Raw genomic sequence first — 27,743 nt, forward strand, 5'->3', positions numbered from 1 at the left:
GAGACCGGCCAGTGGGGCGAGTCTCCTCCTCCCTTCCCTCGGGCTCCGGAGCCGATCCCCGGCGCTGGCCTGCTCCCTGAAAGCGGCGGTTTGGTCCGGCCCGTTGCGTGCAGCCCGGGCTGGGGGCCTTTCTCGGCAGACAGGAGGCGGCGCGGAGCGCTGGGGGGAGGTAGGTGAGTCTCTCAGGCGGGGGGGAGGGGCAGTTACCTCTCTCTGGGGAGGGGTAATTACCCTCCCCCTCCCGTGTGGGGGAGGGGACAGCTATTGTCCCTGCCTCTGTGGGGGAGGGGGGCACCCCCCCACCTTGCAGGAGATGGGCACTTCCCCGTCTCCATGGACGGCTGGTTGTGCCAGGGTGTGTGTGTGTTGGGGGGGTGACCCCCCACTTTGGAGGAGGTGGGCACTTCCCCATCTCCATGAATGGCTGGTTGTGCCAGGGTGTGTGTGTGTGTTGGGGGGGTGACCCCCCACTTTGGAGGAGGTGGGCACTTCCCCGTCTCCATGAACGGCTGGTTGTGCCAGGGGGTGTGTGTGTGTTGGGGGGGTGACCCCCCACTTTGGAGGAGGTGGGCACTTCCCCGTCTCCATGAATGGCTGGTTGTGCCAGGGTTTGTGTGTGTGTTGGGGGGGATGATCTCCCAACCCCTGTATCTTGGTGGCATTGGGGGCGGCCTGCGTGGAAGACCCTGCCCACCCTGCTGTTAAGAGTGGCGGGATCCCAGCTGCCCTGGGGGGTGCTGTTGGTAGCAGGGGTTCATGGGTGGAGGGGAAACACTGGCAGGCCCATTGTAGTCCTGAGAGTGACACCTCTGGGGGACCCCTGTGGTACCTTGGTGACCATCACTGCGCCACGGTCGCTAATCGCTTAAAGAAAACATCCTGTTTTCTAACAGCATCTGAGCCTCACCAGCCTTGATCCAAGGCTAGTAACAAGGGGGTAATGTTTCCACTGTAGAGGCAGCACTTGTGTACAGATAGCATATGAGGCTAATGGAGCTGTATTTCCAGGTTAAGAACAGGGACTGTTATACAGAAGCTCAGAGAGAGTTAATGATCATCTAGTGTGCTTACTGGACCTACACGTCAAGAAAGCTTAAGCCATTTAGAAAGAGACCATCCAGCCCACTACATGGGCTCTTGTTTTATCTTTTAATCTCACTGTACTCTTCCTTCAAACAGAAGAACTGTTTTGTCAGTGGGCTATGGAGATAGGTACCCACAAGCAAAATGAGTGATATGGGATTTGGATTGGAGACTTGGTATTCTTTTACATGGGAAGAAGTGGTACAGTGGATAAACTGTATGATCACATTCTCTCCACCTTAGCAGAAAATGTAACCTTTAAAGCAGGTGATTGTGGCTGTAAGGATTATGAGCTCCATTGGCTTTTCTTTGCTCTCAGATGCCCAAGTATGGGCTACCCTGTACTAAGGGAAACCCTAATTAACGGTGTTCAGGATCACCATGTCTGGCTTACCTTTAGGGACAAAGGAATGAGCTGTAAAGGTTGGGAGGATCTTAAGTGGGAGATCTCGAGAGGAATGAGGACATGGGAGAAAGGAAAGAGTAGTGAGGAAAGGAATTAATGCAAATGGGAGCAAAGGGGTCCAGCTATGTCACAAGAGGTAAAAATAGACTTTAAACAGTGAAAGGTTTAAAACTAGCCATGATAGGAATTCTCCACTCTGCCTGCTTTGACTGATAATGTAAGTCAGTGCATCCTTATTTTCGGTGGGGGTTGCACAAAGCGACACATTTCCTTTGGAAAGTGAAAATGACTGCTGGATCTTTGATAATGTGCTTAGGGTCCTTTGCTCGTCCTATTCATTCTTCTCTTTCTTAGGCACAGCAATCTATGAATAGGCTTGCAACAGGCAAGTGGTGCCTTGGAGGTCTTCCAGGACACAATGGATTTGGCATATGTCTGTGAGTGGGAAAAAAGGCCCAAAAGCAACCACTGTCCTTCCATCCCACTGGTGTGTGCTTGGTCCTGCAGAAACCTGATTGCCTTCACAACAGACCTCAAAAATGAGGAGGAAAAAGGTACAGTTCGTCCCTATGGTCTGTGATTTTTATCTGCTCCCTCTCTTGACACCTATTCATGACCTCCAGCTGGAAAAACCCCTGCGTCAGACTGGTCTTGCTGTGGAAAAACACTCTAATTAGATCTTTAGTTCTTCAGAGCAGAGGCTTTATTTTTTGGTCTTGTAAAGCAACATATGTTTATACCCCTATAAAAATAATTGAAGCTCAGTGATGCCCTGCAATAAAAAATTGAATGTTTTAAAAATAAATTAAATCCCACTGCAAATTTTTGAAAGGACTTGATGTCTCTCCCTGCCTAGATCTTACCCACATGATCCATATCCTGGACACTGAGCATCCATGGGATGTTTATTCCATTAACTCTGGGCACATTGAAATCATCACCTGTTTGGAGTGGGATCAGTCAGGTAAGCTTTGCTCTTATAGCTGGTTGTGGGTTTTTTTTGGTTTCATAAAATTGCTCACAGTATGATGGGGCAGAGAGAGGGAATTTATGGAGGTCTTTCTCCTTTAGATTTCTGTTATCTGGAATCTTTGTATAGTGCCAGTCATGTAATATCTGCACTGTTCAGTTCAATCTGACCTGCATTGTAAGGTCCATAGTGGATTTCATAGAGGACTGTTCTTCTCATCCTTCTTGGGTTAGTTATTAGCGATAGAGTGGTCTCCTGGGGTTGTACCAAATGTCCTGTTGGGTGCCAGGAGTCACGTCTTGAAAGCCAACCTGTAGTAGCTGCAAGGTGCTGAAGGAGGTACTTTTAAAATCCAGCAACGGGTGAGAGCCCTGGATCTGCTGAATCCTTGAGGAATTAACCCAACCCGGATAAGATTTCACAGTATCACCGGTACACAGTGGGAACTGGTGCTCAAGGTTAAATTGCTGCTTGAATTATGAATTTTCTGCTTATATTGGTGCGAGCATAGTGTTCCCTAATCCTTTTGTCTTGCATTGTGTGCTTCCCCCTCCCACTGCATTGCTTTGAAGATGTCTGTGGCTGGGTTCTTGGTAATCTCTGTGAGAGGTGTGCTCTGACCTTTGTGTCCTTTTGATGGCATTGCATTAGGTTCCAGGCTTCTGTCAGCAGATGCAGATGGACACATCAGGTGCTGGGGCATGACAGATCACCTGGCCAACAGCTGGGAGAACACCGTGGGTAGCATGGTGGAGGGAGATCCAATCGTGGCTCTTTCCTGGTTGCATAATGGTGTGAAGCTAGCCCTGCACGTGGAAAAGGTTTGTTCTAGCTCTTGCACAGGGAAGGATTGTCCAGTGGTTAGGGCACTAGTCAAAGACCAGGGAGATGTGGGTTCAAATTCCTGCTCTGCCATAGACTTCCTGTATGACCTTGGGCAAGTCACTTAGCCTCTCTACCTGCTGTACAATGGGGAGACTAGCACTGGCCTATCTCACAGGGTGTTGTGAGGATAAATGCCTTCAGAATTGTAAGATGTGCTTAGCAATGGGGACCAGACGTATACCGTATAGCCTGCCTGATCTGGAATATCTCCCTGATTCCAGAGACAATCCGGGGCCTTTGGCAAACTTTCCATTCCACAGGACGTCTCATAATACACAACCCTCCTGATACGCCAATGAGATAAATATTTGTCCCATTTTACAGTGAAATGCCTTGCCCAAGGTTGCATAGCAAGTTGGTATAGGAGCAGGAATGAGAGGAATGTGGTTCCCATTCTCTGCTCAAGCCAACAGCCTGAACTTAACTCATTTTCTACTCTAGTCTGATGCATTCTATCCAGCACTGTGCTGTTGCTAAGGCAGAAGAAGCTTAGCTTCATTCTTCCGAGGGACAAAAAAGGAGGCAAATAGACCTTTATTGGCTCACAGCACATGTACCTAATATGGACCCTCTGCATTTCCATTACACCTTTCACCAGAGGAGCTCAGCTTTAAAAAGCTGTTGATATTTTCCCCCTGCTATGTGACAAATGACGACAACTCGGTCGCAGAGAGGCGAAAGTACTTATCCAGGGTCACAGAGTGAGAAAATGGCAAGGTCAGGAATAAGAATTCAGTGTCCTGATTCCTAATCCCCTGCTTAACTCTCTAGGCCAGTGATACTCAGACCTAGGCTCGTGAGCTACACATGGTTCTTTAATGTGTCTCCTGCAGCTCTCTGCAGCACATTATATTAAAACACTGTTATTTAATTACTAACCAATCAGGGTGCTTTTACTGTGTTGTTGAATAATTTTAGTAGATAAAATAATACTGCTTGCTCAGCCGTTTTGCTGTGAGAATAATTATAGATAGATACAGTAAATGAAACAATGAATTAACACTACTGTGGCTCTTTTGGGTAATGTTGGTCGCTGATTTGTCTCCTGTACCACTGAAGTCTGAGTATCACTGCTCTAGACCATGTCACAGTGATATTAGAAGGAGACTCAGGTAATGGCAGAGTCGTTCAGCCATAGGATGAAACCTCTGTGTGTGTGTTAATCTCCATTCACAGTCCGGAGCATCGAACTTTGGCGAGAAGTTTTCCCGGGTCAAGTTCTCTCCCTCCCTGACTCTGTTTGGTGGGAAGCCCATGGAAGGCTGGATCGCTGTGACCATCAGTGGCCTGGTGACAGTCTCTCTCCTCAAGCCCAATGGGCAAGTGCTAACGTCCACAGAGAGCCTGTGCCGTCTGCGCTGCCGTGTCGCCCTGGCGGACATTGCCTTCACGGGTGGGGGAAACATCGTGGTAGCCACCTCGGATGGCAGCAGCACCTCTCCCATCCAGTTTTACAAGGTCTGCGTCAGCGTAGTGAACGAGAAATGCAAAATTGACACAGAGATTCTGCCCTCCCTTTTCATGCGGTGCACCACAGACCCAGCCCGCAAGGACAAGTATCCAGCCATCACTCACCTGAAATTCCTCGCCAGGGACATGTCTGAGCAGGTGAGCTCCCTCCTCCTGTGTTATACTGGCATTCCAAGAGTTAAATGCTTAGGAAAGGGAAGGACCCACGGGATCTATAAACTCCTCCCTACAGTTTTGCTGTTGCACTAACCAGTAGCCCATCTGCTGTGCCAATCTAGGGCTCCCCACCAGCTCTACCAATGCACATGGATCTTTTCTTGCAATGCTCCACTGCATTCCCAGTTCACTGCCTCGGAGGTAGACTCTGGTGGTTGGGCCTAATTGTGTGAGAGGTTTGTGTGGCGTGTTACACTCTGGTGTTTTAGCTGGGCTCTCTGAGTCATGGAAAGGCAATTTGAAAAACCATACTCTTACTGATCCTGGTGGTTATTGTTTCTATTGGGAGACTGGCCAAACAAATAGCTGATCTTGAGGGGCACTAGGCTGTTCATGGGATTCTGGGATATGGAATCTTTCGATTGGGTGAGTTTCACTGCTTCAAAGCCAGCCCAGGTCAATTGCACTTAAAGCTCTTGGACACTCTTGGTCTGTCTGAAGTGATTTGGTGGCATAAGTCTGCTTGGCATGGATGGGTGTCTTTCACAGCTGTCGTCGTAACTGGTAGCAGTTTGGCAGTCTCAGCAGGGGGCCAAGAATTTACTGATGATAAAGACCAAACTCCCCACTTCTAGCTGTTTTCTCCAGGTGAGGGTGGAGCACATTATCTCAGAGATCTGAGTGAATGTCCTGTGACTAAGGAGATGAATACAGTTTATAGGGCTGTTACCTGTAATAATAAGTTCAATTCCTGTTGTCTGATTTTATGATTTTGTTTTCTCCTGGCATTGAGAAGAGCTGCATTTTACAGACTTGTGGGAGAAGAAACAGGGCAGAGTGTTCATAATTTGAAGGAGTAAAGGGTGTGATAGTTGCTAGATATGCATATCAAAGTTCTGCCTGTGATGTCTGTCTCATAAGGGTCCAGAAGGTTAAACATTCAAGGAAGATCTTGGAACTGTGTGTGTTGCAAAACCTCCGTTTTTCACTTTTTCACCCTGTACTCTGCATTTTCCTATTCTGAATTTCATGCAGACAGTTACAGTAGCAAATCTTCCCCTTTTGGTCTAGAGGAAGGACACGAAAGACACAGTTTTGTAGCTGTGCCTGGTTTGACAATTCCTTTCTGCTTTGAAGGTGCTGCTGTGTGCCTCCAACCAGAACAGCAGCATAGTGGAGTGCTGGTCTCTCCGGAAAGAAGGCTTGCCAGTCAATAACATCTTCCAACAGATCTCTCCTGTGGGTGAGTTTCAGCAGCTGATGCTCCTCAGAAACAGGAGCCAAGCCCAAGGAAAATCAAAACTTAGTGTAAACTCTTGACTCAGTACGCAAAATTTCATCCTTTATTCTTCTATGCATTCGATTTATCACTACTAGAAGCCCTCCATCGTGATGGATTTAGGGGAAAAAAACCACAACTTTTTTGTAAAACTAATGAGTCTATAAAAATGCATCAGTCTGAGTGAATAAACTTATTATCAATGTTTAATTCCAAGCATTTGGGGGGGGGAAAGAATTCAAAACTGGGACATCTATGGCACTTTCTCTGACTTTAAGTGAAATTCTGTCATTTGTTTTGTTCGTTTTTTCTTTCAAGTTGGAGACAAGCAGCCGATGATACTGAAATGGCGGATTCTCTCCGCCACCAATGATTTGGATCGTGTTTCAGCTGTGGCTTTGCCGAAACTGCCAATCTCCCTAACCAATACTGATCTGAAAGTGGCCAATGACACCAAATTCTTCCCTGGACTGGGTGAGGAGGCTTCTTTTCTGATCATCTGGCTGCAGATAGAAGTTTTTGCTGCTTCTGTTCATCTCACCTATGAACAGAGAGAGCCCCAGCTACTTTGGAGTGTGTTCGTGTGTTTCTTGATAGAAGATGCCCTGCAGGAATGAAGAAGTCCTTTAAAACTGGACTGAGTCTGTTCCCAGTGGGGATGAGTACATCCCCCTAGCGATGGGGAAGAGCTTCCTCAGGAGGAGCTGTTGTAGCTGTGTTGGGATGCCTGAGGCTTCTGTCACTGTATCCCAACATGAAAGAACTTTCTGCATGTCTCCTAGTGAGGACTGAAGAAACCTAGAAAGGTCTGGGCTCCTGTTCTCAGCTGTCCAGGCAGTGCTATTAATGAGGCTGGCGTTGAGGAGGGATACTGTATAGCGGTTAAAGTGGAGGATGAGAGTCAGGATTTCTGGGTTCTATTCTTGGTTCTGCTACTGTCTTGCTGGGTGAAATTGTGCAAATCACTTAGGGTGTTCAAGTACCACAGTGATAGGTCAGGACAAGGACCTGATTAGAATAACGTTTGCTTTTCCAATGTGCTGAGCACCCATAACTCCCCTGTGGAGTCAGTGAGAGCAGCAAGTGCTCTGTAGATCAGGCCTTTAACCCCCTTCCTGCCTCAGTTTATCCAGTGCCGATCACTGTCAAGTAGCTTGCTAAAAACAGCAGTGCAAGTGGGAAGGCCCCAAGCACGATCTTATCTGAGACACTAGATACGTACTCAGGTGGCTAGCCTGCCCTGCTGCTGCGGCTTCACTGCTATTTTTAGCATGCTAGGTAGATCAAAGCTAGCATGTGTACGTCCATCCGAGTTGGAAATGACACCTCTGTTCCAGTGCAGATGTACTCTTAGACTGTAGGGCTTGGGAGGCAGGGTCCACCTTTGCTTTCCCCCCTGTATGGGACTGAGTGCATCAGTGTTTAACACACACCAGCATGGCTGTACTGTGTACCCACCTCCCAGTGAGATGGAGTCTTAATGTTTGCAAGGTGCTTCGGGATCCTCCAGTAGCAGATCCTACAGAAGAGCCAAGTATTCTTATTACTGTAAAAATGTGGGGCAGAGTGGGGAAGAAAGGCTTCTGGTAGGCTGGAGATCATTGGGCTGTCTGCAGAGATGCTGTCTGGCTTTGTGACGACTGTCTGTGTCTTATGGGGGTGGGATGGGTTGTGCTAATAGGAGTCACTTGCTAAACCCCAGATATTTCTTGCCCTCAGGTCTTGCTTTGGCCTTCCACGACGGTAGCGTCCACATAGTTCATCGCCTGTCCTTGCAGACCATGGCAGTGTTCTATGGTTCTTCCTCTCAGCGCCCAGTGGATGAGCAGGCAATCAAAAGGCAGCGGGCAGCTGGTCCTTTGATTCACTTCAAAGCCATGCAGCTCTCCTGGACTTCGCTGGCCCTGGTCGGGATTGATAACCATGGCAAGGTACTTTGCCTTGTTATATTAGATGTGGGAAAAGACCTATTAGCTCTTCTAGGCCAGGACAAACTCCCTTCCGTTCGCCAGGCCTCTGCTCTGCTTGCTCTTACATGACTCAAGCAATGGGTCTTCCAGGAGTTCCCAGGGGACATTATTACAAGTCCATTTGATCTTGCCAGTAGGGAGTCTCTTCCAAGATAGAGCCTGCATTTTCCCTTTGTTTAACAGAACTGTATCTCCAGCTAAGTAGTAACTAAAAATTGCTCTTGTCAGATATACAGTCCGTTAACTTGTGTGGAATGAGTTTTAGGACTCAGTCCAGTTTTCACACCTCTCTCCAGAACTAGCCTCTTGTTGAGAGTTTTAACAGAGAAGCTAAGGGTATGGCTACAATTGGAATTTCAAAGCGCTGCCGTGTGAGTGTAGTCAGAGCGGCAGCGCTGAGAGAGAGCTCTCCCAGTGCTGCATGTAAACCACATCCCTTACGGGTGTAGCGTGCTGCCCTGATTACACTGACGCTTTACAGCGCTGTATCTTGCAGCGCTCAGGGAGGTGTTTTTTCACACCCCAGTTGCAGCGCTGTAAAGTGTGAGTGTAGCCAAGGCCTAAGTCTGAGACTGCTATGGAGACTGAAGTGCCCGTACCCTGGGAGATTGTCTCCACAGATCGTAGCGGAGGTACATTTGCAGGGTGTAGTGTAGACAAAACTTGCTGGAACGTTGCTGACACTGTTCACTGTTGGAGGCTTTGTAGATCAATGATAATTTTGTCTGATCTCCTGCCACTCGGATTCTGTTAGTCCCTTAGAATGGATGGATCCTCTTGATGTGTGTTCCCTTTCCTTTCTTCAGCTGAGCATGCTCCGGATCTCTCCCTCCATGGGTCATGTGCTGGACATGAACATGTCTCTCCGCCACCTGCTCTTTCTCCTGGAATACTGCATGGTGACAGGGTACGACTGGTGGGATATCCTGCTCCATGTTCAGCCCAACATGGTGCAGAACCTGGTGGAGAAGCTGCATGAGGAGTATATGCGCCAGAATGCAGCCCTGCAGCAGGTGAGGGAACAGCAGAGGCACGCTAGGCCCAGTGCAGAGTGTGGACTGGTAGAAGGGGAGTCCAGGATCAGGAGTAGATGGGGGGGATGTTAATTTCCAGGGTTCACTGGTTTCCGGTAAACTTCCACAGGTTACTTTAACTACTAGGCTACACTGCCTCTCCGAATCTGGTACTTATGTACTGTTGGGGGCTTGGAGTGATTGGGAAAGGCATATGACTTCAGCATATGAAGGGCTGTGCAGAGAATTCTTACGCATGAATTCAGCGTACTGTCTAGTGTCTAATAGGTTTGCCCCAATGATGGAGCATTGCTGGTTTATTCTTACTTAGCATTTTAAGCATACGGTTGGTACCCCTGTCTTGGCTGCTCTGCCTTAAGAGTATTAGATTTCAGCAACTCCTGCCCGTAGCAGCTCTTGGGGAAACTCCTGGTAGGCTGGTAAAGCCTGTTGCTGATGTGAATGGTACTGTGGCCAGTGGTAGTACAGACGGAGACCAGCATTCATTCCTCAGGGTGATGTCTAGAGAGAGGAAATGGGTGTTGGGTAGTAACAGGTTTTTGTTTTAAGTAGGTTCATTCTAAATCTGATCTTGTTTCTGTGCCCATCCTTGTGTGTCCCTGTCAAACAGGTTCTCTCCACCCGCATCGTTGCCATGAAGGCCTCTCTCTGCAAGCTTTCCTCCAACACGGTGGCACGTGTGTGTGACTATCATGCCAAGCTATTTCTGATCGCCATCAGCTGCACCTTGAAATCACTGCTCCGCCCGCACTTCCTGAACACTCCAGACAAGAGCCCTGGTGACCGGCTCACCGAGATCTGCTCCAAGATTACGGACATAGGTAGCGGTTCGCATCCCTTGCTACAGCGCGGCTATTTGCATGACTGATGATCAGCACTCTCCCTTTCTGAATCAGTCTTTCATTGGGGAGACTTAGATTAGGGTGGACACTCCATTGGGGGAGTGAGTTCCACACCTTAGTGACGACCAGTCCCCGCGAAGGTTCACTCACTTGTGAACCTGAGGCGTGTTGGTGGAACCCCAAAAGATGATGGTGTCAGAGACCAGCTGCCCACCAATGAAACAGGAGAATGTGGACACCTCTATGTAGGCTGTTACAGGCGCTGGGCATGAAGGATCCCCAGGGCTGTGTATCTATACTGTGATAGCACATAGAGGCTCCAACCAGTGCCAGGCTTGCAGGTTCACAGTTAGGCAGAAACTTGCTTCTGAAGAGCTTACAGTCTATTAGACAAGACAGACCAAGCGTGGGAAGAGAAACAGAGGCATCATCAGGGAAGGGATATACAGCAGGGCCGTTGGCAGAGCTGGGACCAGAACCCAGGTCTCCTGCAGCCTAGCCCAGTGCCTTACCCATTGGGCAACACTGCCTTTTGTGGGCTGCACTGTTGGGGTAGATGTAAAGTTGCATGCCTTTGTAGTCGGTAGCTGGGTTTAAAAGCGAGCAGAGCAGTCTGTTCACAATGGTGGAAACTCCCAGAGCCTCTTTTCTCCCGGTGCTAGGAGCTCTCTTGCTTCCATTTCAGACATTGACAAAGTGATGATTAACCTGAAGACAGAGGAGTTTGTCCTGGAGATGACTACTCTGCAGTCCCTGCAGCAGCTCATCCAGTGGGTGGGAGACTTTGTGCTCTATCTACTTGCCAGCCTCCCTAACCAGGTGAGAACTTGTCCTCTACTTTTGGCAGCATTGTGTGTGGTGGGTAATGAAAGCCACTTTTCATTCAGTGGCCATGTGCTGTTGGGTTAATCGGTGTGTCCAACGTGTGTTGTCCTAGAAATGGATTGCTCTGAAGCCAGTGTTAATGCCAAGTACGTCTTTTTCAGCGTGACTTTTCATCTTGCAGTGTGCAGACCTACGCAGAGGACACAGTAACCCTTCTTAGCCCTTCTCCTAGGGCCTTTCATCTAAGTCTCTGAGTGCTTTCCAAGCATTAATTAAGACTATCAGTAGCATTATTTTCTTCTTACAGAGGGAAAGTGATTTATTCATGATCACTCAGCGAATTAGTGGCAGAGCTAGGAATAGAAACCACAAGCCCTGGTATCGTGCTCATGCCAGCATGAATCCAGAGTAACTCTGAATGGAGGAACCACCTATGTAAGTGAAATCAGAGTTGGACTCCAGAACTTCTGATCTTCTGCTCTGTGGGCGCCTACAGTGAGCACAAACACACGTGGCGCTATACTAACCTTTTGCCATGCTGCAAAATTTAGCAGGTGATGGCAATAATGGGGGCCATATAAGTACCTTAGCTAGATCACCTGTGTGGGAAATGGTTCGGGTGGTGATGTCTGTGAGCCCAGATCATAAAAGTTTCTCTTCCCTGCCCTTCCTCCTTTTCCCTGCAGGGATCTCCTGTGCGACCAGGGCACAGCTTCCTGCGAGATGGGGCATCACTGGGGATGCTTAGAGAGCTCATGGTGGTGATCCGGATCTGGGGCCTGTTGAAGCCAAGCTGCCTCCCTGTTTACACGGCAACCTCAGATACCCAGGACAGCATGTCCCTACTCTTCAGGCTGTTGACTAAACTCTGGCTGTGCTGTAAGGGTTCAAAACTTCCCAGAATTAGAGAGATTCATCCTATATTGTGCGCAGTGGATGTTGCATATTGTACACAGGAAAAACACTTAGGGATAATGAGGCTCTGGGTAGGTCTGTAGCAATCAGAAGGAGAAAGAGAGGCAAAAGGATTGTTTGTCGGTTTCCTGAGCTGCCCTACTGGGTTGGGGAGGGGGAAACTAGCAGGCAACTGCATTTATTGTCCTTTAAGCCAGTAGCATGCTAGAGAAAGTTCTCTCTGTGCTTCGTCTCCCATGCAGGTCGCGATGAACCTCACCCGAGCGAGCCAGACGATACCCTGATTGACGAGTGCTGTCTTCTCCCCAGCCAGTTGCTTATTCCCAATGTAGACTGGTTACCCATCAATAACGGCATTATCAGCAAGCTGCAGAACAAGCAGCTCATCAGGCTGCAGTTCGGGAAGGCCCCTGGACACGTTGGTCACACTGTTTCATCGCAGTTTGATGTCTTTGTCAGGTATGGAAATCTGAAACAAGCAGGTAGTGTGGTTAGAGCAGAGAGAGGACTGGGAATCAGGAATCCTGGATCCTGTTCTCAGTTCTGGGAAGGCTTGTAATCTAGGGATTACAGTAAAATAGACCAGAAGTCAAAATTGCTATTCCTTTCTTAAGGAGGGGAGTGTGATACATTGGTTAGTGTAGGGAACTAAGTTAGTACCCCTGACTCTGACAAAAATTCACTCTGTGACCACAGATGAGTTGCTTGCTCTCTCTGCACCTCGATTTTTCAGTCTCTAAAATGGGTATAGTGTTTTATTGACACATAGACTCTAAGGAATCTGAAATGGGAATTCAAAGAATAAAATGTGATGGGAACTAAAAATGCAACACTACCTTACATTATCTCTTTCCTCTTGTTAAATCTCACTGCTTTGCAGACTGCATGGTCAGGGATCAAGTCAGCCCTCACTGAAATGCAGCCACTCCTGGGGTGGAGCATAGTAGCCATTCTCTGTCAAACTTTGTATGTTAGGTTTTAGCGGGGAACTTGGAGAAAAAGATGCAGTATTTGGTTGAAACTATGGGGGAATTTAGGTAAGCAGAATGTAATTTCTTAAGATGGGGTTTGGCCAGGATACGAGGGTTAAATGCTTCCTATTTATATAATAGAAATTCACTCACAGGAGGAAGGCCGCGGTTTGTGAGACTGTGGAATAGTTAATCATTATGGTTAGAAGTGGAACTTTAATCCCTTGAGTGCAGCCCCTTACACTTGGAGAAGAGTTATCTCACTGCCCCATTAGGAGATACACAACACACCTGCCAAAGGGAATCAGTTGTCCATAGTTCCATGTGAACCTTGGTTGTCTGGGTCTCAGGCCTTCTGTGTAACGACCCTGTGATCATGGAAACAGCTTCTACAATTTTTCAGCAGTGTGGTTTTCTCACATTTTTCTTCTTATGCAGGGCACCTGGGCAGCCAAAAATTGACCACTTGAGGCGGCTTCACTTAGGGGCGTATCCAACAGAGGAGTGCAAGTCATGTACCCGGTAAGCTCTGCATGTGTCACTCTGTTAATTCACAGCTGTATTTATTCAGGGCTTGACCGCCCTGAATAGTATTAGCCTATACACTAATAGATCTGTATTGTTAGCAATTCCTTGGTAGTTTTTTCCACGTTAAATACTGTGCACATGACAAAATGTTACCTTTAGTACATGGCTCTTTCTCACCTTATGTTCATGCCCCTGGATATTGGAAGGAAGCCGAGACCATCATGGTTATGCTCTTCTCTGACCCTTTTCTCCTGGGCTCACTAAGATCCCTAAAGTGCTGATCTAGTCTGAAAACTGTGTAAAATGGCACCATTCTTACTCCATACAATGCTCCCCAGGGGTACTAAATGTTTTACTGTTCTATGTGTGTTTACTGCTTGGTATGCCCTGCAAAGCCAGCCCAGCTGTGGAAGGATGAGCTGGAGTCTGTCCCACTTTGTACATTCTCAGCAGAATTATTAACTACATTCCAATTGCAAGGCCAAGTGTTTTGCACTCAGTTATATCTGAAGATAATATCGATTTAGGTGCAGGATATAAGGACAGCAATTGCACTGGCAGAACTGGGGGCAGAACTCGGCCTACAGATTATAACTGGCGACTATTCATGAATAGGAAAGATCTCTGGGCTATGTCTGCATGCTTGGAAGCTAGAGATACTATTCAGTGTACCGGTTTGGAGTGGATGAAAGGGAATGAATACAGAACCGCACAATGTCATATTTAGAATCACTTTTCAGAATGGGTCTGCATTTGAAGTCCTTCCAAGCGGCACCTTGTGACAGGTGCCCCCCAGAGTGCCACTTGGAACTGGGGTGCCACTGAGCCCGCCTGACCCATCAGCCTGGGTTCCCTTAACACTGTACTGCTGTACAGCCTGCCAAGCCTTCCCTCAAGCTTCAGACTGCACTTTACCGGGACACACACAGTGACAGCTTCACCCAGGTGCTGAGATTAACTCTTTGTGGGAAGGCTCAGCTAAGGAACTGCCCAGTACTCAAGTGCACACCCCCTCTAGAGGGTAAACCCAAAATTATACCATCCTGTGCTGCACAGAAATCTGTACAGCAGAAGCTCATGAAATTCACCCTCTCTCTCAGCGTGGAGAGGAATATCCACAGCTTTCTACCCCACAGTTGTGATTTCCACGCACTGGTTTAGACAAAACAAAAATAAATGTGTTAGTCTCTAAGGTGCCACAAGGACTCCTCGTTTTTGCTGATACAGACTAACACGGCTGCCCCTCTGAAACCAAAAGGAAGTTTAACTACAAAATATAATTTAAAGTGATTTGTAAGGGATAGTGAACAGATTAAAGCAGATTACCTAGCTTTAATCTACTAAAGAAATTGGATGTGTGTAGTACAGATGGGATAATCATATTCAGTCAGTCATAACCTTTCCAATGATATGTCACATGACTTATCTTGTCTAGAATACATCTTAGTTATGCCATAATCATATCTTAACAATATTGCTATGACGAATATGTGGCTTAGAGTCACACACCTTTCTCTCACTTCTCTTCTAATAATGAGCCTGGCTTATGCAATGATAGTGCAGTGAACGAATGATTAAATTGGTCTTAAATGTTGGCTTTAATAGAAAGTCACCAGACCAGATTGTTTTTACAAGGCCAGAGTGTTTGCTACATTTCATATAAATAGCAGCCGGGAGCCATTATCTTGAAGACTGCCTTGTGGTCCTTTGATCTCCCCTCTCCATTGGGGATCGTTTCCAACACCTGTTCCGTGTTGCTTTGATTCTCCCAAACATCACCTGGAAAGGACAAAAAGCTAATTCCCGCCTATGATTTCTCCATCCCAACCTGCTCCATTAAGTCCCTTGGTAGTGCCAGCTTGCATTTCAGGTGACCTGTTTTCTGTGTTCGTGTCTCTCTCAGATGTGGCTGCGTAACCATGTTGAAATCGCCCAACAAAACCACAGCAGTGAAACAGTGGGAGCAGCGTTGGATCAAAAACTGCCTCTGTGGCGGGCTTTGGAGGAGAATGCCACTCAGCTACTCCTGAAATCTCCTCTTGCAGGGGGAAAAGGGAACAACTTGCACTAGGTGGGGGAGAAAAGCTCAGAGCAGCCTTCCCATTTTAGAAACCTCTGGGAATTTGGACCACAGTCAGCTCTCTGAAACCCTAAGAGAGTACACAGTGCTCTTCCTTACCCGGCTATCACAAAGGAACCATTCAGTGCTGCCCGAGATGCAATGTAGAACAGTTAGATTCTCATCCTCCTTGGTTTTGCCTGTATTGATTTTGTTTCCTTTGTGCTCTAAGATGAAAGGAAGAGAAGATTATTAAGAGGGGAATCTTTCCAGATGGTTTTCTCTACCATTCTCTAAAGGGGCAGCATGGTCTAATGGTCAAATCAGTTGAATGGGACTTCTCCCACCAACAGCCTGTGAAACATGGAACAAGTTGGTTAACTTCGGTTTCGCCATCTATAAAAGCAGAGGGATAATGCTGATTTTTTTCCCCCTACCCACACACACACGTACCCTTTATAAATCACTTTGATCCTCCGGTGAAAGGCTTTTTATCAGTGTAAAGTATCACTATTTTAATGATTGAGAGCATTTCTCCCTGTTTCAGAGGAACAGAGAAAGTGACAGAAGGACATTACTGCCCTGGGACGATATAAGCAGTAGGGCTGTCCTTGAACTAGCAGCTGGCTTGTAAATAATGATTCTCTTAATTTTGTACAAAAAGTTTTGGTAAAATCTCTTTAAATCACCAGAAAACTTTTCCCTCTTTTATTACGTGACTAGGTTGCTGTGTATGGGAAACTTCAAAGGGAGAAAATACCAGATATTGCAGGGCTCTTTAATCCAGCAGAGAAAGGCCCAAGGAGAAGCCAGTGGCTGCTGTTAAAAGCCAGATACATTCAATCAAGAAACAAGGCATGCATTTTTAACAGTAAGGGTGACTAAGCACTGAAACAAACTCTGAAGGAAAGTGGTGAAGCCTCCATCTGTTAATGACTTCAAAGACTGGATGCTGTTATGGAACATGCTTTAGTCAAACACAAGTTACTGGGCTCAATACAGAAGGTTAGTGGACAAAATTCTCTAGCCTACATATATTATAGAGGAGGTCAGACTAGATCTAATCATAGAAGATTAGGGTTGGAAGAGACCTCAGGAGGTCATCTAGTCCAACCCCCTGCTCAAAGCAGGACCAATCCCCAACTAAATCATCCCAGCCAGGGCTTTGTCAGGCAGGGCCTTAAAAACCTCTAAGGAAGGAGATTCTACCACCTCCCTGGGGAACCCCTTCCAGTGCTTCACTGACCTTCCTAGTGAAATAGTGTTCCCTAATATCTAACCTAGACCTCCCCCACTGCAACTTGAGACCATTGCTTCTTGTTCTGCCACACCCTGAGAACAGGCAAGCTCCATCCTCTTTGGAACCCCCCTTCAGGTAGTTGAAGGCTGCTATCAAATCTCCCCTCACTCTTCTCTTCTGCAAACCAAATAAGCCCAGTTCCCTCAGCCTCTCCTCAGAAGCCATGTGTCACAGCCCCCTGATCATTTTCTTTGCCCTCTGCTGTACTCTTTCCAATTTGTCCACATCCTTTCTGTAGTGGGGGGCCCAAAACTGCATGCAATACTCCAGTTGTGGCCTCACCAGTGCCGAATAGAGGGGAACAATCACTTCGCTCGATCTGCTGGCAGTGCTCCTACTAATGCAGCCCAATATGCTGTTAGCCTTCTTGGCAACGAGGGCACGCTGCTGACTCATATCCAGCATCTTGTCCGCTGTAACCCTCAGGTCCTTTTCCCCAGAACTGCTGCTTAGCCAGTCGGTCCCCAGCCTGTAGCAGTGCATGGGATTCTTCCGTCCTAAGTGTAGGACTCTGCACTTGTCCTTGTTGAACCTCTTCAGATTTTTTTTGGCCCAATCCTATAATTTGTCTAGGTCACTCAGGACCCTATCCCTACCCTCCCGCATATCTACCTCACCCCCCAGCTTAGTGTCATCTGCTAACTTGCTGAGGGTGCGATCCATCCCATCATCTAGATCATTAATAAAGATGTTGAACAAAACCAGTCCCAGGACTGACCCCTGGGGCACTCCACTTGATACCGGCTGCCAACTAGACATTCAGCTGTTGATCACTACCCGTTGAGCCTGACAGTCTAGCCAGCTTTCTATCCACCTTATAGTCCATTCGTCCAATCCATACTTCTTTAACTTGCTGGCAAGAATACTGTGGGAGACTGTATCAGAAGCTTTTCTAAAGTCAAAATACATCACGTCCACTGCTTTCCCCATATCCACAGAGTCAGTTATCATAGAAGGCAATCAGGTTGGTCAGGCATGACTTGCCCTTGGTGAATCCATGTTGACTGTTCGTGATCATCTTCGTCTTCTCCAAGTGCTTCAGAACTGATTCCTTGAGGACCTGCTCCATGATTTTTCCTTAGGGACTGAGGTGAGGCTGACCGGTCTGTAGTTCCCTGGGTTCTCTTCACCTTTTTTAAAGATGGGCAATCGCCCGGCACCTCCCCTGCTCGCCACATGTTTTCAAAGATAATGGCCAATGGCTCTGCAATCACATCCACCAACTCTCTCAGCACCCTTGGATGTATTAGGTCTGGCCCCATGGATCTCTTCTAATGTTAAAATCTATGAATTATTTGTATTACAGTAGCCACACACAGCCCCAGTAGTCTAGAAATAGGGACTGTGCAAACCCTTAGCAGAGTGGTCCCCAAACTTTTGAGGATCATGCCCCCACCCCCTGAGCCAGGGCTGTGAGCAGGGGTGCAGATGGGATAAAGGGGAATGAGGCTGGGGCCACAGCTGTGAGTGGGTCAGGCCCGGAGCGGAGCTGCAGACAGGCAGAAGCGGGGGATGGGAGGAGAGTGGCAACTGGGCTGTGGTGGAGGCTAGCAACTGGGCCTGTGGCCAGGTGCGGTTCTGTTCCCAGTTCCGCCCCTAGCCTTGGACCCAGGCCAGGAATGGAGCCCCAGCCAAGTCTGGGGCAGGTACGGAAGCTGGGTAGGTGGCTGGGGTGGGACCAGAGCAGAGCTGGGGGTGGGGCTGGGTGGCACTCCCTCCCTGCCCCCCCGTAGGGGCTGGCCTGGGCCCTGCTGCACCCCCGTGGATGTTTATCCACACCCCCCTAGGAGGTACACCCCACAGTTTGGGGACCTTTGCCTTAGTAGAAAGACAGGCTCTGCCTTAAAAGAGCTTAAAGCCTGGGTGACCACAAGCGATGCCATGTGGATGAAACAAACAAACATTAATTTCATTAAATCTCTCAGCAGCAGCTACCTGGAAATACACTGCTGTGACATTTTAAAAATTCTATTGCTGTGGGAACAATTTAGACAACAGCATAATAAGCTGACGTTAGTGCTGCAGAAACAAGTATCTAATGCACATGCCGTTCTCCTGGTGCATAAACAAGGAGATGAACTGGAAAACCATGTTAATTTTAACTCCATTAGGAAAGAGGGGTTAAATCACTAGCCAGATTAGGAAGAAAATAACCTGGCAGCCGCTTGAAAACAACATTTATTAGCCATTGAAAAGGAAAAAACTTTGAATAACTGACTATATTTGATCTCCCATCCCACCCTCCGCCTTTCGACATTAGCTGCCCACAATCACCCTTGTACTTGAAGTACATGTGCAGTGTCAGCTTAATGTGGGGAGCAGGGGCTTGCTAGTGCAATAAGCACGAGTACTGTACTTGATTGTGTTCCCCTACCGTTGCCTTGTGGACACTCAGTCGGCAACAACCGCACATTAATTACAGCTGTTTTGTGGCATCAACTACACACAGTTGCCCTGGGGTTTTCAGCATTTAGATGCATGGCAGATAAGAGTTCATTCATGTGTTCCCTGGGCAATGGGGGGGGGCTTGTTTATAGTTTTAGTTTTCAGGGATGGGGTAGTAGAAGTCTGAAAAGAGCATTTAACCACAGAGAGGTCTGAGGGGTTTTTTTGGCTATTGTAGTAGGAAATGTACATCTGTTTTCAGCTCCAGACGATGTCTGTGGCCCCGTTCGTGCAGTTGGCTGAGCTCCCGTTGCATGCCCAGAAGGCTCTACTTAGGTGTATCCCTTTGCAGGATCTTGGGGGGCTGCGTGACTGAGGGACTATGAAATCAGGGTTTGTGTTTGAATTAAATGAAATGGTGAACTTTCAAGTTAGAGCGTACGTAAGATCTCGTACAAACTGTAAAGCAGCAGGCCTGTCCGGATATAGGGCCTGATTCTCAGTCACCCTCAGGTGCTTTTACACCACTTTGGCAGCATAAAGGGGACATAAAGGGTGGGGAAACAGCCTAGTGAGAATCTGCTTTTCACCGGGGCCCTGCCCAACTACTGAAGACAGTCACAACGGAGCAAGAGTCCAGCCCCCAGTGGGTGTGATGAGTGTATGGTCAAAGAGCACTGGGCTATTCTCTGCTTCTGGGGGGGCCACAGGAAGCAGAATTTAAGTTTCATTGGCTTGAATCGGGTCTTGAGTCTCCATAGAAGCCAGTTTCCTCCCCTCTGAAACGCTAAGAGCTGTCAAAGCAAAACTGCCCCATCATCTCCTGTTGATTTAAGAATGAGATTGGGGAGCAGGGGGCAACGGTTAATTGCCCAGCTCCCCATTGGCAGAGTCTCCAGCGGTCTGATGCAAAAAAGCACGTGTGGTGTCCATGTGAATTCACCTGCCGATTGTTGGTGGAGAGATCATGTCTCCTCCATGCTGCAGAGTCTGATGAGAACCAACAGCCAAACTTAGTGGATAGACACTGGTGTGGATCCAGCCCCCTTGTTCATGACAATTGCTGAAGGTGATGATCATGCAGGAGGAAAGTGTGCTGAAGACCTGAATTTCAGAACTGCTGAGCACCCACAGCTCGGGCAGTTACTCAGTACCTCTAAAAATTGGGTCCCTGTGCCTTTAAATTGGTGGTTACTGGGCTCATTCCATGTCCAGGTGTACGAATGGCGACACTCACCATCACAGCTGGCCCTGCTTGTTTGAACAATCTATAGTAGGGGCCTTGGCATTCCCAGTAGAGCGATCAAGGCATCAATGGGTCATGAGGCCTGATCTGGCCTCTGCACTCTAGAGAGGGTTTCTCCCAAACAAGGAGTGAGGTGGCAGACTGGTTGGGGTAGTGGGAGGGGAAGTTTGTATTGTGATACCACTGCTCTATGGAGATCTGCAAGGCGTGGCAGTGGTGCAGGAATACTTTTTACAGGGGGAGTGCTGAAAACCAGTGGTCCCCAAACTTTTTACTTCATACTCCCACTTACCCCTGTCCGCACCTCCTCCCGCTCTCCTCAGAGCTGGGGCCAGGACCGGGCTGTGGCTTCGGGAGGGTGGGGGGACACAGGAGGCTGAGGGGGGGGACACAGCTGGGGCTGGGAGCAAAGCCTCGGGAGTGGGGCTAGCAGCAGTGGAATCCTGGGCATGGGGTCAGTGGCCAGGACCCCACACAAAACCTGGGAGTGCTGCACCTCTTGCCTCCTAGTTCCCATGACTATGAAACTCAGGTCCCCAGGGCTCTCCATCAGGTACAAAAAGAAATTTTTAACATGATTACAGTGTGTGCTGCTCCATCAACCAAACTCTTGGGGCAGCTGTGTCAGAGCACTGAGCTGAGAGTGCCCATCCAGCCCAGTTACAGAGAGAAGGGATGAAAGTTGGCTCCCAGCAGAAATAAAAATGAGGCAGCGACCCACTTAACAAGGAAGAGGGCGGCTGGGGTGGTAGATTCCACTAACAAACTGACTTTTAGAGCAAGGATGTGGCTTATCAGGACTCAAAATGAGGATGTGATCCCAACCCCATGCTCAGTCCCTGAGCATGTCTCAGCTGTGATATGTTGCCCTTGCTGAGCGTGACACTTTCAGGGGTACTGGAGGTGTCCTGGGAGAATCGCTCCCACCTGCTCGCAGCAGAAGGGAGACGCCTGTTTGTACCCACCAGGGAAAACTCTTCCCTTGGAAACAAGCACCAGTCAAAACATCTTTATAATCTTTTATTAAAGGCACTGAAAAAGAAGGGAAGAGAGGTAAAACGTTGGAAATATACAGTATTAAGTAAAGCTTTTATTTTAACACTATTGCTTATTCCCTTTCCCTGGAGCTGGAGAGAGCTTTTATAAGGAAACCCTGCCCCATGTGACAGTCTTTAAGATAGTATTAACTATTCCATGTTTGGGAGAAGAGGAATGGCTGGAGCTGTGTTTAAAGTCCTATCCTACTTCTTTTAAGACACACACCCACAACAGGGAAGAGAAAAGAAAATGTGACTTCTGGGTGATGCTGATGCTCAGTTGTAACCTCGCTGCTGGCGGAATTTGAGCACAGCCCATGGTCTGATCTGTCACCCTGAGAGCTGGCAAACTCGTACCGGTGCTGGACTGTTTAGGGTGTTGCTTTTAGCCGTCTCCCTGGTCAGTGCTGCAAAAGAGACAAGTCTTGGGTAACTGAGCCAGACTGATTAAACAGAAGGCAAAAGGAGAGCGGAAAAGAAGAAATAAGCTGGGAGAAAGGTGGGGTGTTGGCAGGCGCCCCCATCTCACATGAGAGGTGCTGTTCAGGACTTAGCCAAAGTCAGAGGAGGTGGTGAGGTTGTTGGTTCCCTCTCTCTGGCCCAGTCCGGTCAGGACATCTCTCAGGGTGGTGAAGGCCCAACAGTCTCACGGTGGATCCTGGGGTCCCAGGAGATGGTGGGAGTGGCAGGCATGATAACAGAGCTCCCTCCTTTCAATCCATCTGGTGTCATGATTTCCCCCAGTCTCTTTTTTTTAAGCACCCCCATAAAGGGCCATGGCTCATTCTTTTGTCCACCCGTTAGCCTTGTAATTACTGGGGTTACTCTGTACCCCAGGCCCCTAGGGTGCCAGTAACATACGTACTGTGCTGCAGCTCAGACGCAAGCCCTGTAGGTGCTTCAGGCACGAGCCCTTGTAGGCGCTAGCCCTGGGGGGTCCCAGTAACCACTCAGACATCCAGCTAAGGGGAAGGTTTTTACTAAGCTTGGTGGGAAAGGTCGTAAGCACTCTAAGCACGGAGGTTAAACCTCTTACTGTGAAACGTTTGTCTCTGTCACGGCCCTCCCCCAGGCGAAACGGGGTGGCAGGAGTAATAGCATAGTTACCGTCATGTCTTCATCTCGACAGCACGAGGCTGGCTGTTCTCACTTCTCTTTGAAGCAACTGCCTGCAACGCGTTTGACTGGATGCAGATCTCCGGACAGGCAATGAGCTGCTGGGGCCAATATCCTCAGGTGGTGTCAATCGCTGTAAACATACGTCAATGGAGCAATGCCGAGACACACCTGCTCGAAATTGAGCCCGTTGATTTCAGTGGTGCTCGGGCAGAGTGCTACCAGCTGGAAATCTGGTTCATCGATTTCAGTGGAGCAACGCCAGTTTACACCATCTGGGGATCTAGGCTGGGAACTTTGTTATTCAGGCTTCTCACTTCTTAGTCACGCCCCTGTCGTTCTCTGAGACGTCATATTCTGTTTGCCAGTGACCTACGGTGCTGGGTCTAGATGATCTCCTGAGACCCAAAGATTAGAGGGTCACATTCAGTGTGGGGTGTAAGTGGATACAATTCCATTGCCGTCATGGAAATGGCCTTATTCAAGACAAGGTCTGGGGGCGGGGGTGCAGGGGCAAATCATTGGGGTATGTCTACACTGCAGCCTCCTAGCACATGTAGACGGACTCACTCTAGCTTAAGTGAAGCTAGCATGCTAAAAATAGCAGTGTGGCCATAGCAGCCCAAGTCCAAGCCCACTGAACCCCACTAGTTCTGATCTTGGGTGGCCACTGGAGCCACAGTATCCACACAGCTAGTTTTAGTGAGCTGACTTGAGCCACAGGTGCTGCTATCCCACTGCTACTCATAATTGTGCATCTGGAAATTTGGGCAGGGAGGGGGATTCAGAAGCCTCCTGAGGCTTATTTATGGCCTAGGTGGACAGAACCCGTCGCTAGTCAATATTGCTTTCACAGAGAGTCCCGCGCTTTTGGAGACGATCCTCCTGGCCTGAGAGATCCCACCTCAAAACCAGTGGTCAGGCATGGACACTCCGGGGCCTTTCCCCTGTTGCTTTGGCCGACTCTTTTAGGGCATGGTTTGATTCCTTTTATGAAGTTGTTTGGGACTCGTTTCTGACATTTTCCAGCCTGCTCAATTGCATTTAAAGAGCCTCTGCTTAATATTTGGGCACTTCTTCTCCCTTAAGGAGAGACCCCCCTGCAAACTCCAGTGACCCTGCTCCTACCCCAGAGCTAGACCAGCTCCTTTTGGAGACTATGAATGCTACTGCAGACTTTCTGGAAGTAGGGCACTAGAGACCAGCTCCATCCCCCACTGCACTCTAACCAGAAACTGGTGATGACTCAAATGATGGTGGAAATGGTTTGGCCTCAGGCAGGCTGGCCTAGCGGTTGGGATGGACTGTAAGCCAGGACATCTAAGATCTGTTTCAGGGTCTCTCCACTACGTGACCCTGGGCAAGGCACTTTGCTGGCCTGAGCCTCAGTTTTCCCCTTCTGTGAAAAGGGAAGGGATAGCTTATCCACCATGTAATCTGCACGTCAGAGATTGTGTCTTCTGTTGTACTGGGGTCTCAATATCGGCTGCTCAGAGGGCTGACTGGGCCCCAGGGCTCCAGCTATCAGTGTTTGGGCTGCAGCTTAGAATCCACATTGCCATGCTGTCTCTGAGGTGTTGGGTGGAGTGTGCATTGGCAAGAAAGTGGGGTGACTGGACCCTAACTCAAATCCCTTTGAAGTCAATCGGAGTCTTTCCACCAACTCAGCCTCCTGCAAGCTCATAATGAGGAACCAGCAGTCAGGGTTTAATCCATTGATGTTGCGGTGATATAACTGAATGTCTGGTGGAGGATGATGCCCTGCACATTTCTGTCAGGCTACAATTGCTCGCTAATTGTGACTCTTATGCAAATCTGAGTTAATCTGCTCAGGGTTTGTTGTTCTCACCCTCCCAAAGTCATTCAGCGTCTCTAAATTGTCTTGTAAGGAGCCAGATGATGTTTCTCAGGTTACATTTCTTGCCGGAGATGCAGCTAGGATGTTCCTGGGATCAGAGCTGTTTCTCGTGCAAACCGTCAATGGCAGGAAGATGATAATACCGCGCTCTAATACAGCGATTGTCATCCATAGCTTGCAAAGGGATGTGGCCAAGGTCACCTAGTGCTGGAACTATAAATACAACTGAGGGGTTCTCCTGGCTCGTGACCTGGCCTCTTGACCACTCTCTCTCTCTCTCTCCTACTCTGGGCAAGAGAAGAAAGTCCACAGATATCATCTTGATTCAGACCCATGGTGGTCAAGAGTGTCCCCATAGGGTAGGAATTCCATTCCTTTTCTGTTCCGTTCTGCCCCACCCCTCTACCAGCCTCTCCAATCTCACTCCTCTGCATCAATAATTCGTATTGCAACAATGCCCAGAGATGCCTGGCTGAGGTGGCCTCCCATTACACGGGTGCTGTCCATACACATAGTAAGACATCGGGAGCAGTGGAGTGGGATTCAAGAGATGTGGGTCCACTTTCCAGCAGTGTCACCCTGGGCAAGTCATTTCAGCTCTCTGCGCCTCAGTTTCTTCTCTGTAAAATGGGGATAATAATCTTTTTGTCCGGCCTCTCTAGTTAGGTTGTCAGCTCTTTGGGGCAGGGACCACCTCTCACTATGTCTCTGTGGAGTGCTTGGTACAACACGCCCGGATCTCAGTTGAGGTTTGTAGATGCCACTGTGATAGCCAACAGAGCAATTCTTATGTCAGAGCAGTGATCCATCTGGGCCAGTAGCCATCGCTGGCAATGGCTAACTGCTTCAGAGGAAGGCTAGAGAAACCAGGTAATAGGCAGTTATGGACGCCCTTCAGTGGAGACAAAGTGGTTGAGTGTGTAGGGTGTTGGCCAGAGAATCAGGTGATGTGTGCCCTTATGTTGAGCAGGTCTCTGTGCCTCTGTTTCCCCACCTAGCCCTTCTCTGTTTGGATTGTAAGCTCATCTGGACAGGGACTGTCTATATATACAGTACCTAGCACAATGGGATCTGCCTGTGCTCCTGTAATACCAATGATCAGTTATCGCACCTTGCCTTCTGTGTGCTAAGCATTTGTCCCCTTTAGATGAAAGATATCATGAGCAATTTAAAATGGGGGCAGGGGGGAATTATCTGAGGTTTAGTATCTTTGAGTTAATCAGAAGTCGTCTTTCTGTCCAGGAATCTGCCACTCCAAAATGGTTGTTAATAGACTCAGGGCGGGAGTGCTGCGATGCCGAGATTATCCCTCACTTCCTTCCCACGGCCAGTTAAGCTGCGAGACTATACTGGTTATTTCCCTTATCAGCAATTTGCAGATTCTGCTGAAAAAAAAGAACGAAAACAACAAATGTCTCAGCTCTCTATCTTATCGCTGAGCTGCCTTGCAAGGTGCCAAGATGCAAAACGTTTCACTCTCTTTGCTGCACCATCGCCTGCCCCACGTACAAATGTCGGAGAAGAAACTATGACAGATTATTAGCCCCTGGAAGGGGATGTTTCAATGTGCTCTGCTGGTGGGAGGGCCACCGTTCAGGCTGGCCTGGTGGTGAAGGTTCTGGGTTCCATTTCTGGCTTTGCCACTGGTTTCTGTATGACTATTGTCAAATCACTTAATCTTGCTGTGCTTCAGTTCCCTGCCTGTGAAATGAAGATAGCAACACATCTTTTGAGACTGCAAACTCTGTGGGGCAGGAACTGTCTCTCCCTATGTGTCTGTGCAGCACCTCGGACAATGGAATGCTGATCTGGGCTGAGGCTTCTGGGTGTTCCTGTCATACACGTTAATAAGAATTCCTTGCAGAAGCTCCTAACGGAAGATGACTTTTCTGGGTAATATACTTTACTCACTTCTGATTAGTCACCAGCAGGAGCTCTACTGCATATTCGCAGCCTTTTCCTCTGATCTTTAAACTACTCCTTGTCTGGTCTGAGCCCAGTGGAAAGCAGAGATGTGAGGTCTTGGTCCGTGCCCATCGAAAAGAGAGCTGGATCTTGGCCTTAAATGTGAACTATGCATCCCAGTGCATGGTGGGTAAGCCTGATCTGTTTTGCTGGCATCCAGAGGCCTGGGGCATGGATGATTTAATTTGCTGAGTGCCTCTGAATTATCTTCCAGGCGGGAGATCTGGGCTGAGTGAGGCAGGCTGACTCCAAACTTCTGTTCTGAGCTCTGTAGCTTTGCATCAGATAAATGCGTGGTGATGATCAATCTAAGTACCTGAGCAGAGTGATGCCTTGACAGCATTTCCTAAGCAGATCTTTCATTGATTGAGCTGGTTTCTTGTAAAGTAGCTGCTGACAGAAAAGAAGCTCTCGCAGCCTATGCACTTTTGAGCTGACATAGACATTTCTTGCGTTAAAATGGAAGACAAATTATAACCCCTCTAATGAGATTCAGGGATGGACGTGGACCAGGGACACCTGAAACTGACTTGCCCACATATGACCTGAGCTGCAGATGGGAGGAGGTTACATGATGGGTCCTAAAATGGCACTTTATTGCTTTGAGCTCCCGTCCCACCACTTTGAATACTCTGAATTAAGTAATCTAGGTGGGCAGATTAATGATGCTCCCCCTCTACAGCTGTAATGGCCTGAGTTGAATTTGCCCCAGACATTGGGATTAACCCCCCTGTCCTCATGAATCCATGGGAGCTTTAAGGAACACAAGTGGAATCAGGGGCTCAGTTTTGCACCTCCATCAGCACAGCGCCCTCTACAGCACTGAGGCAAATACAAGAACACCAACCTTTGCCACTGCTCATCCCTTGAGGACTTCCAGTCCAATATAGACCTGACTCAACTCTGCTTAGCTCTGGGCTGGGCTGATTGAGGGGGGAAGAGGGGGCAGTTGTACCAGGGCCCTAGGCATCTGTAATTGGGGTGAAATGGAATGTACCCAGTGAACATGGTACATTAAGGCAGTGGTTCCCAAACTGGGGTTTGTGACCCACTGGGGGTTTGCAAAATGTTACAGGGGGTTCTTGGGAAAAATTCCTTGGTGGCAGACAGAGCTGTCCCTAGGGATGCCGGGCAGCACGGGGCAGCAGCCCGGAGCCCCTGGACTTCCAAGAGCTAAGCAGATCAAAGCAAGCATCTATCACAGTGAGGAGATTTCAACTTCAAGACTCCTTATAAGAAATGGAAAGGGAGGTGGATATTTTTGGCTGTTTTTGAAATGAAATAGGCAGCTGGTCTAGTTTTTAAAATGATGATGAACAAGTTTAAGCTTTGTTGTTACGTGCTTTGTTTGCCTGGACTGCTCAGGACCTGAATGCTTGTGTAGGAGGAACTCTTTGAGTTGGCTCCTTAAATCCCTTCCTGCTGTTTCACATCTGATACTCC

General features: G+C 48.3%; 1 protein-coding gene across 6 annotated transcripts; it reads left to right on the forward strand.

Moving 5' to 3' along the window:
• MED16 (mediator complex subunit 16) lies at positions 1 to 27,389 on the forward strand. Of its 6 annotated transcripts, none has more exons than XM_030540766.1 (16): positions 1 to 173; positions 1,844 to 2,043; positions 2,346 to 2,453; positions 3,111 to 3,280; positions 4,521 to 4,952; positions 6,108 to 6,213; positions 6,568 to 6,723; positions 7,969 to 8,180; positions 9,026 to 9,232; positions 9,864 to 10,074; positions 10,781 to 10,914; positions 11,607 to 11,799; positions 12,078 to 12,294; positions 13,245 to 13,328; positions 19,341 to 19,416; positions 25,715 to 27,389. In XM_030540766.1, exons 2-16 carry the CDS (start codon positions 1,908 to 1,910, stop codon positions 25,772 to 25,774), a joined length of 2,502 nt encoding a protein of 833 aa, XP_030396626.1. In that variant the 5' UTR covers positions 1 to 173; positions 1,844 to 1,907; the 3' UTR covers positions 25,775 to 27,389. The 6 variants fall into 6 exon arrangements, with proteins under 6 accessions (XP_030396626.1, XP_030396627.1, XP_030396625.1 ...); XM_030540767.1 differs by having other exon boundaries at positions 1 to 169; XM_030540765.1 differs by lacking the exon at positions 1 to 173 and adding an exon at positions 216 to 1,350.
• The last annotated feature ends 354 nt before the right edge of the window (positions 27,390 to 27,743 follow it).

The sequence above is a fragment of the Gopherus evgoodei genome, chromosome 22 (assembly GCF_007399415.2).
Source record: "Gopherus evgoodei ecotype Sinaloan lineage chromosome 22, rGopEvg1_v1.p, whole genome shotgun sequence".
In the NCBI taxonomy this organism is placed as follows: Eukaryota; Metazoa; Chordata; order Testudines; family Testudinidae; genus Gopherus; species Gopherus evgoodei.